The sequence below is a fragment of the Mus caroli genome, chromosome 7 (assembly GCF_900094665.2).
Source record: "Mus caroli chromosome 7, CAROLI_EIJ_v1.1, whole genome shotgun sequence".
NCBI classification, from domain to species: Eukaryota; Metazoa; Chordata; class Mammalia; order Rodentia; family Muridae; genus Mus; species Mus caroli.
The window spans coordinates 133,156,724-133,167,497 of record NC_034576.1 but is presented as its reverse complement, the minus strand read 5'-3'; the positions used below and the strand labels follow the sequence as shown (position 1 = coordinate 133,167,497).

Genomic DNA, 10,774 nt, shown 5'->3' with positions numbered 1-10,774 from the left:
CAGGCAAATGGATGGAACTAGAAAATATCATCCTGAGTGAGGTAACTCAGACCCAAAAGGACATGCATGGTATGTACTCACTAATAAGTGGATGTTAGCCAAAAAAACAAAAAGTACAGAATGTTTAAGATACATTCCACAGAACTCAAAAAGGTCAACAAGCTGAAGTGTCCAAATGAAGATGCCTCAGACCCACTTGGGAGAGAGAAGAAAACAATCACAAGTGGGGAAAGAGGGAGGGAGGGAGGGAGGGAGGGAGGGAGGGAGGGACCTAGGAGGGAAAGTGGACAGCGGGAGAGTGGGGGGATAGGGGAACCTGATCTGGTATCGGGTGAGGAAAAAGGACTAGAGCCCTGAAAGTCAGCAGAAGGCCAGCAAAGAATAGAAACAGGCAACCTCTGGAGATAGGAAGCTGAGGGGGACCCTCCAGAATGCATCAGAGACCTGGGAGGTGAGAGACTCTCAGGACTCAAAGGGTCCTTAGATGAAATACCTGACAGTAGGGAGAGGGAACTTATAGAACCCACCTCCAGCAAGAAGACAGGGCATCAAATGAGGGAGAGGGGGGCCATCCCATAGTCACAACTCTGACCCATAATTGTCCCTGTCTGAAAGAACTGCAGGGATGGAAATGGAGAGGAGCCTGAGGAAAAGAAGGTCCAGCAACAGGCTCAAAGTGGGATCCAGCTCAAGGGGAGGTCCCAAGGCCAGTCACTATTACTGAAGCTATGGAGCACTCACAAAAAGGGACTTAGCATGACTGTAATCCAGAAGACTCAACAAGCAGCTGAAAGAGTCAGATGCAGATATTTGCTCCCAACCAATGAAGAGAAGCAACTAACTCCTGTTGTAGAATTAGGGAAGGAACTGTGGAGAAAGGCAACCCTGTAGGAGGACCAACAGTCTCAATTAATCTGGACCCCCAAGGTCTCTCAAACACGGGACCAACAACCAGGCAGCATACACCAGTTGATATGAGGCCCCCAACACACATACAGCAGAGGACTGCCAGGTCTGTGTTCATTCAGGGATGATGCACCTAACCCTCAAGAGACTGGAGGCCCCAGGGAGTTTAGAGGTCAGGTAGAATGGTGGGTGGGGACATCCTCGGAAACAGGGGGGTAGGAAGGAGGTATGGGATGTGGAACAGTTAGAGGGTGGATGGGGGGGAGGAATAAAATATGGAGTGTAAAAAATAAATGAATTAATTAATTTTTTAAAAAAAGTGTCAGCTGCAAACATAGAATAAAGATGAAGCTGTGGGACCCTCAGCTCTTCTTCCAGGCACTGTGCTGTGCTTGAGTGTGTGGTGTGCCCCCACGAGCCCGTGTGTTTCAACGTGGCGAAGTTTTGAGAAGTTATGGAACCTTTAGGGGGTGGGGTCTGTCTGAAACAGAACGTGGGTCACTGATAGGATGAGCCTTCTGGTCTTTGCCTGACCTTGGTTCCTGTGCTAATGATGATGGCCTCTGTACTCTAAATTTGTAAAGAACAAAAGGAGAGCCAAGCTTTGAACCCAAGGCTTCCTTATTTCCAGAAGCTCTTGAGTTTTAGCTACCACCATCATTAGTAGTGTCTTTAATTCCCAACATCGAATGCTCTTAGCAGCAAAGGGAGAACCAGGCATTAGCTAATTCTCATTGCTGGGGCTGCCTACCTCTAGGTATTGAGATTTTTTTTTTTGTAATTTTTTTTAATTAGGTATTTTCTTCATTTACATTTCCAATGAGATTTTTAACCATCCCTTTTCTATCTCCAGCATCTCGGTGGCGTTCATACCAGAGCAGCAAGAAGATATTTGGTTGAAAAACAATACAAGGAGTGGAGGATGCTGAGGGAACTCCAGAAGCAGTCTGCAGACTTCAAAAAAGCCACAGAGTTGGGAAGAGACCCCTCCTTTTATGCTGTGTGTGGACCCCCAGAAAAAATATGGACAGCGAAGGTGACTGTGCCTGCTGAAGAGTTCCAAACGCCGCACCGAGAGGTGACAGGCATCAAGAAGCACATCAAAAGAATGCAGCTGGCACGAGCCCTGGAAAACAAGCAGTTTTCTACAGATATTGGAAGGCTCAGGAGCGCCGCACTGCACTCCGGAGCAGAGCTGGGTTCCCCCAAAACAGACAAGTTCAGTGAAGAGGGAGAGGATGATGACACGGATAGCAATGATAAAGCCAGTCAGGGGGAGAAAGGGGAGGCCAAGTTTGAACCCACAAATAAACGAGAAGTCACACTGAATGTGGCTTTCAAGTCTGAAGAAACCAAAAGTTGTGTAGTATGCCATCGGAATGATCGGAAAACCTTCCTCCCAGTGAAGAGACCGGAGCGGCGGATCACGGGCCTCACAAACAGAAACCTCTTCCCTATCACTGGCTTTCCTGGAGACCTGATGCTCATGAACCAGGATTTTGTATCAAAGGGAATCCACCCGAGTGACGCCATTAAAATCTACTGGCTGCCGGAAGAGGATCTCTTCAAGGATCGCAAGCAAAGGCCTGCTTGCTGCCCACATTGAAGCTCTGCCTAGTCCTGAGCATGTGCAAGTGTACTGTTCTTCATGTCTCCTGCACAGTATACCCCAGGCTCCTTCCCCCTCTGCTGTTCTTTTGAGCTCCTTGGCTCCTGCTAAGTCTCTCCAGTGTTTCCAAGATGAGACCCTGTGGCGGAGGCTTCCTTATTTCCAGAAGCTCTTGAGTTTTAGCTACCACCATCATTAGTTCTCAACAATGGGCTTGCCCCAACGGGCTGGGTTGTTTTTGTGACCCTGGGTATTCATTGAAAAACTGAAGTTGTCCATCAAACACTGAGCCCTGGCAATTAGAAAGCAATACAAATGTGAGTGACAAGGAATGGATTCTGTCTCCTCCAAAATATCTTCTGGTTCAGCATGGGCATAAATAGAAACTTCAGTTCAGAGGCGAGCATCTAGAGCAAATGAAGACGTTTCCCTCCAAAGACAAAACTTTGATGTTTCCTGAGTGTGCATCAGTGCCTGATGCCCCTGGAGGCCAGAACAGAGTGTCGGATCCCTTAGCACTAGAGTTAGAGATGGTTGTGAGCCACCATGTGGGTGCAGTCAATCAAACCTGGGTTCTTGGGAAGAGCAGCCAGTGCTCTTAACCACCGAGTCATCTCTCCAGCCTCTTACTTTTTGTTTTGTTTTGTTTTGTTTTGTTTTGTTTTGTTTTGTTTTGTTTGTTTTGTTTTGTTTTGTTTTGATGCAGCACTTCAGGAAATTGTTCAGATTGAGCTTCCAAGTAGCTCAGATTATAAACATAAAACCACCAGGCCCAGTTTATAATCTGTTTTTTGACCAGGAAAAAATAAAAGAAATTCAACACTACCTGCAGCAAAATACATTCACATTTGCACACACACACACACAAAGGAGGCATCTCCCCAGTGACAAAGGCATCCTCTTCTTTGTCCCTTCCTTCTCTAGCACTAAGGAGGAAGTGGGACACTTTCATTTGGAGGAGAGTCTCTTGAAGCACGTCTACCATGGGATTTCTTTGTATTGAGCAAGCTACAAAATTCTGAAGTTGAACAGGGAGCAAAGTGTCTTCAGGGTATAGAGAGGGCTCATGAATTACACACTATCCTTGTCAACAATGTCCAAATGAAAGCTATAGACATTCGTCCCAAGCAGGGCCTGGCTCCAGCGGCAGAGACAATTCAGTCTGGTGGCTTGAGGCTACTCATGAGACACTACTGAGATCTGTCTCCTCCTCTCCTGGAATGACACTGGCCACAGTGAGACTTCAGGGGGTCCCCTGGGTGGTCTAGAAAAGAAGGGCAAAGTAGCTAGAGACAAATTCCCATTTACCATTCTCCTTATGGCTCTGGGGAAACAGTGGCTCCTGTTTGATTATTCTGGAAGTCTCCAAGGAAGAGTAACTAGTTGGCCATGGTCCATCATGACTCCATACTTGAAGTTCCAGCCCCCTCTACTACAGTACATGACCTTGAACCTGGAGATGAGGCAGTCAAGAAATCTCTGAGCCTAAAAGCCTTGCCTACATTCACTAGATTTCAGTATCAGAACCAGTCAAGTCCCACTCCCCTGACTGACTTATTCAAAACCCTTTGAATGTGCCTAAAGCAAAGGCACAGAAACCAGCCCAGGTGTAACAGCACAGATGTTGTAGGAGCTAGCCCCTTGGGAGTAGGGTTGTCCAAATGGACAGACATGTGTTTCCACTTATTACATATCAAGCTAGAATTCTCATGGTTCATTCCCAAAACAGTGTCCATGGTTACAAAGTCTACTGTACAAACCCTTGTGGAACAGTCCAACAGTACAATAAACGAAAAGGTTATGTATAGCTCCCCCCCCCCAGGACACATCCAGGAGAATCCAGACTGTGTTTGATACATAAATGCTCATAGCAATTTCCTTACAGTAGGTCTAAAGTAGAAATAACCAAAATGTCCCTCTGGTGATGGGTAAGGCGATAGTAACATTCGTGCAAGAAAATGTTTTTCAAGTATGTGAAAGGTTAGGAACTGCTCAAGACCCAATTGTGATTAAATATGGAAGTATCACGCCAAGTGAATGAATCCAGTCCCTAAAGACCACGCACTTCCTGCTTCTGTTTATGCAAAATGCCCATCAGAGTGATATTTAGAGTCAGAAATAAATTCTGTGGTTACTGAAAGCTTGGGGTGAAGGTGGGAGCAAATGAGCAGGTTGGATGGCTTTGGTATTTCTTTTGGAAGTGATAACGGTGTTCTAGGAAGATGTGATGGTACTGGACTGCTCTGCCAACCGTCTAAAGATCGCTGGATGGTAAGCTTAAGTGAGTGGATTGCACAGTGTGTGATTATCAATAAAGCTGGCATATCAGGTATTAGTGGCCATGAATGACTTTAATTTACTGAAGCAATGGGACTAGAGGGAAAACGCTGCACATGTGGTCAAGAACAACTGGAACCCTCCAGTCCTTCCATCTGTATTTCTCTAGCAACCAGCCTGAGCTCTGCTTAGAAGGTAGAGAAGGAAGGACCCAAGGCCAAGTGTGGGGACTCCTTTCTCCTCTCTCAGTGGTAGCTGAGCCCCACAGCAGAGCAGTTCTAGACTTTAGGCTTCCTACCGTGCCCATCCTTTGCTTCCATGAAGTTATGTCTTTAGGGCAGGGCTCCTTAACAAAGCTAAATTTCAAGTCCTTACTCCTCACAATGTTTGACAACTATGGGCACTGTCCCGGGATGGAGGCGGTGCTATGTCATTTTGACCTGAGAACAGAGCAGACTGAGTCCATAGCAAGGCCACCACTGCCTCCAAGCAGGACCAAAAAGGTTACGGTTAAGGCTAAGGTTAGGGTTAAGGTTAGGGGGTTAGGGTTAGAGGATTAGGGTTAAGGTTACATGGTGTAAACCCTTAGCAAAATACTATATTGTCAGATACAAGCTCCATGTGTCTCACCTAGTAAGACCTAAATAACCAAGACACTATAACACTGATTTATCTCCTGCCTGTCTGCCTGTGCATAAATCCTGCCATGAAGGCAGTATCTTACAAAACCCCTGCAGTCTCTCTAACTGCCCCATACTCTAGCTGTGCCACCGAGGATCTAATACAGTTCCACCTCTCCTTTTTGTCTGGGTGACTTCTTTCACAAACCCATGACTCACTGGCCTGACACCCATCTCCCTGTATGGCCACAATGTCTGGAGATATTTTTTGTGTCACCACTTAGGGCTGTGTGGTCCTGTCTTCTGCCTCTCCTCTGGTGGTATCTGGACACTGCCCATAAACTGGCTCGGAGTCAGCTGTCTGGGTTTCCCTTTGGGGCATCTGAGTGCTGGTGCATGCCAGGCTGGAAGGGGAAAGCAGAGCCAGGGGACAGGCAGGATTCTGGTTGGAAGTAAGTGCCCAATGCCAGAGGGAATGAAAGAAGAGAGAAGGCCTTCAGAAGCCTTAGTGTCATGGCTCATTTAGGCAAAGGCCTTCCCCATGGTGATTTTTGATGAAGCAACTCTCTGAAATGATCGTAGATTGTTTTTCTTTATTGGGGGTAGATATGAATGCATACACTTTATTCAGGATGAACCAGAGTTTATATAATTTTGGGTAAGGTCATGAGAAAAACCAGGAAAGGAAGGAAAGGAATCAGACTGAAGGCTAAGGCCATTGAGATGCTTCATTACTATGGAGAGGCATCCCATGTGCTATGTGACTGACTGCCGATGGTCACCTTAGTTGAGTGCCCTGGCTACATGCTGCAGAGCAAGCATAGAAGCAGGGAGGGAGCAGTCTCACTCACTCTTGCTGTCTCAGATCTCTGAGATTCCAGAGTTTGAGGAAGCTCTACCTCACCAGTTCTTATGCCTGTCTGGTGGCATGGTCCACATGTCATACAGGGAGGCAAGTCAGGGATGTTGCTGGTATCTTGTAGGAAGGGGCCAGAGACACTACTAAACAACGCAATCCCACAATGGACAGGGAATGAAGCAGGTCAATAGTGCCATAGGTCCACGATAGAGAAACAGTGCTTTGGGGGAAAGTGACATTGGTGAGTCAGAATGAGTGTGCTTATGTTTGGCTACACACTAATAGCCAGTTGTCCAGGAAGAATATCACCAACATATATAGTAGTCAACAGAATACAAGCTTCCATCTCCCAAAATCTAACCAACTCTAGATTTTACCAAGAATTTTAAAGACAGCTTAATCAAATATGCAACAAATAACAGCTAATTTTTTATTTTAAGGGGCTACACTTCCTCAATTCCCAGTGGGGTTGACTTCTTTTCAGTGTCTCTACAGAAAAGTGCAGATTTCTGTGAAATGTCCTTCCCATTTCCTGGCTAATTTCCTCTTACATTGACTTGTCTTCTTGTGGAGTAGAGAGACCATCTGTGACCTTTCTTGACACTGGATCTTAGGGAGTTCCCAGGGCAAGAGGACCACACTCCATCAGAACAGGGCAGATAAGCTGAACTATCTGGTTGCTCACGCAGTTCTCACAGAGGATGGGTTGAGGAATGAGGTTGCAACACTGTCTCCTGCTCAGCATTCAAAAGAGATTCCACTTCTGTGGCTCAGCCTCCAGGCCATGACTACTCTAAAGCCCAGACTTCCACCCATCTCCTCTTCTACTCCAGAAACCCGCCACCATTTCTGTCTCCTTCACTCTATCCTCCATGCTGAGCTGTGGCGAGAACGAAGCTCTCTGCAGTTTTGTCGGATGTGCCCAGATAGATCAAATGCTGGGAGAAAGTGAAGCCTTCTTCCTGGGTCCCAGCCCAAGGATGAGGCATCCACTCCGTTATGTCAGGCCTGATTCCCTGCTCTGCAGCCACATACCAGCATGCTTGTGGCTGCCTGGGGGAGACCAAAAGGACTGTGGTTTCCAGGGATACCCAGAAATCAAAGTCTTCGATATTCCATGTCACAATGTCCTCTTGGCAGAAACTTCTGGATTAGCCTCAGTGTCTGAGGATTTTTGTCCCCCAGATCTTTGTCCTGGCTACACTGTTTCTAAAGGTCCTTAAACAGTCTCTCAAAACTCTCCTGTGTGTCTTTTCTTCCACTTGAAACAGTGTCTATCTGTCCAGACCTGCTAACAGCATTCACACCATCAGAACCACCCAACTGGTCTCAGTCTGTGTTGACCCAAGGCTGCCTCACTCCCCTCCCCAGTGCCCTGACTTTCATCCCACAAAGATGAGTGAAAGGTCTGAAGGGTGTGTTGGAAGTAGCCTCCTTTGCATGGTTCCCCTCTGTCATAACAGAGAACTCCAGGTTTGTCCAGCTATCTATCCCTACCCCACTCACTAGTCAATGTCCCCAGAAGGAAACAATCCAAGCCCTGCTTGGAAACTAGCCCGAGAACAATGAAGACAAGGTATAAATGATAGGAATGAGCCTCGCCATCCCCATCGGTCAGTGACTGGTGCAGCCATGAACGTGATGGACCCTGGAACGAGTCAAAGTGAAGTGTGATGCAGAGCGGGGTGAGAGGCGCTGCTCCCCAGTTGCTGCCCACCAAGAAAGATGTCAGCTCTTAGAGCAGGCAAAGCAAGACTGGGGCATGGGAAAATCTAATCGCTGCCAGCCTGCCACCTTTGTGTGCCATTTCAGAAGTCAATCCTGGTTCTTCTTTAAACCCATCGGAGACTGACTCTCTAAGACCTGCCACTGCAAGGGTCATAAATACCTAAAGTGCCTGCCTCTTGGAGAGTCAGATGAACACAGTCTGCTACTGCCGGCACTCCCAGGTTTAGAAGAATTGTCTTAGCTTAGGCAAATGGTTACAAAGTACCTTCCAGGTCTCTCTGATAAAATATATTCAGTCGATAGGTAGATAGATAGATAGATAGATAGATAGATAGATAGATAGATAGATAGACAGATGATAGGTAGATAGACAGACAGACAGACAGACAGATTTTGGGGGAATTAGTGCTCACCTCAGTTGTGCTTTACTAAAACCTCCAAAGCAGTCACAGCTGCCAAAAATCTCATCCAGAGGGAAACATGCAAGATATTCTACTTCCAAGAACGCCCAACCTGAAGAGTTACACAGAACCATTCCTAGTGTCCTCCCTGAATTTGAACTCCACCACCTTGGCCTTCAAAAATCCAACTATGGAAGACCAAGATACAGCCCAATTCAATGAACCATATCTTAACAACAGCACCTACAATGCCGTTCTCCTTTGTGACAAATAATCATAATGCTATTCTCAGTATTGCTAATCTTGGGCACAAACTCAGAAACCCAAGTGATGTCGACCTGGAAGTTCTAAAGACTTAGTCCTCAGGGAAAAAGTCCATATCCCCACGAAGATTAATCAATGTCCTTGTCCTTCTATTCCCCCTTAGTACTCTATGGTAATTGCGACATGAAGAGAGCATGATGTAACACGTGTGTATAAACCCACATGCATCCCTCGATAGTCCTCCCACTTCAAATAAGCCTGTTACTTATCATTTGGTAATTTCTCTTCCTGGTGAGGGACACCGCTTTTAGCTTTTAAATCAGCTATTACCGAGAAAGCCTTTTCTGTCACAGCTTCTAACAATCCAACTCACTGCCTATTAAAGGTTGTTTCAGTTATTTTTGATATTCTGTGGAGAGTGTGAGGTACCCTTCCCTGCCTAGAGGGGAAATTTCCCCTCTTTGAACCTGAAATGCTTTCAAAGAGGAGAGATATTGCCTTTCAAGAGCTATAAAGCTGCCCTGTTCTTAAGAGCCCTGATGGTATCTAAAGGTCCCTAATGCACGAAAAAGCATTAGCCGCTTACAGCTCTGTCTTCATGAGCACCTCGCTCGGAGCCATCCAAAGGCAAATGTCACAACCTCAGGAATTATTTCTCTCAGTGTGGGAAAAAAAAGTCAATCTGATTTCCACACTGTCCTTTCTGTCTCCAACGATCCTGCATGTGTGTGCATATGAGAATATAGAGATCTCAAGGTTGACACAAATCCCACCTATATTTCTGCTCAAGAATTTATCACTTAAGAGTAGGGGACAATTACAAGCAAGATGGTAGAATAGGATATTCCTAGCTCTTCTTTCCTCCCATAAAACAATGTGGTACCTCTTACAAACTGAGTCTGAAGTGTTTGTTCCCCCTCAGATTCACGTGGGCCCCAGCTGATGGTGTTATAGGTCCAGGCTAGAGGGAGTGGAGTTACTGGGAACTGGGGCATGCCCTTTGTCCTAGTTAGGTTTATTATTGCTCTGATGAAATGCCATGGCCAAAGCAGGCTAGGGATGAAAGGGTTCGTGTGGCTTATGCTTCTGCATCACTGTTTACTATCAACCGAAGTCAGGACAGGAACTCAAACAGGGCAGGAACCCGAGGGCAGGAGCTGATGCTGAGGCCGTAGAGAGACACTCACTTACTGGATTGCTCCTTGTGACATGCTCAGCCTGCTTTCTCATAAAAGCCTGGACCACTGGCCCAGGGGTAGCCCCACCCACAATGGGCGGGACCCTCCCACTCCCACATCAATCACTAATTAAGAAAATGCCTTATAGGCTGGCTGACAGCCTGAATTTTATGGAGGCATGTTCTCAATCAAGGCTCCTTCCTCTCAGATGACGTGTGCTTGTGTTAGGTTGATATAGAACTCGCCAGCAGACTCTTGAAAGTTATGGCTAGCCCCTCTCCTGGGTCTGTTCTCTGCTTCCTGGTCTGGAAGCCACCAGTGTGTACTGTGTCACTCCTCTTTCTGTGTCTCCACACCATGATGAACTGAGTCCCCTGAAGCAGTGAACAAAATAAGTCCCTTGTCCGTCAGCACATGTCCCAGGGACAAGAATAGTAACTGAAATGCCTCAGGTTTGAGGCTCAGGGGACACCAAGGTAGACTGTCATTTTGTATAAGAGATTCATTGAGGAAATAATTAACATCATGGACTTACAAAGAGACAGATAATATGGCAAGGGATCTAAAAGGAGTGTTTTGCTTTGCTTCTCTGTTGCTGTGATAAACACCATGACCAAAAGCAACTTGAGGAAGAGACAGTTTATTTGGCACACAGGTAGAGCCTACCATCTAGGAAAACTGAGGCAGGATCCTGCAGACAGGAATCAAAGCAGAAGCCTTGAAGGAACACTACTTACTGGCTTGCTCCCCATGGCTTGCTCAGCCTGCTTTCTTATACAGCCCAGGACCACCTGCCCAGGAGTGGCACTGCCTACAATAGGCTGGACCCTCCCAGATCAATAATCAGTAAAGAAAATGCTTTGTATCAGACACAGGCATTTTCTCGATTGAGTTTCCTTCTTCCAAGACAACTGTGGCATAAATCCAGCTGA

At 46.4% G+C, this 10,774-nt stretch overlaps 1 protein-coding gene across 1 annotated transcript in view; it reads left to right on the top strand.

The window, feature by feature from the left end:
- Window positions 1-2,836, top strand: part of C7H10orf120 (chromosome 7 C10orf120 homolog) — an 8,005-nt gene extending 5,169 nt beyond the window's left edge. Inside the window, exon 3 of the mRNA XM_021167406.1 lies at window positions 1,760-2,836. Within this exon, the coding sequence (XP_021023065.1) occupies window positions 1,760-2,512 (753 nt within the window). The 3' untranslated portion in view covers window positions 2,513-2,836. The remainder of the gene's footprint in view (window positions 1-1,759) is intronic.
- The last annotated feature ends 7,938 nt before the right edge of the window (window positions 2,837-10,774 follow it).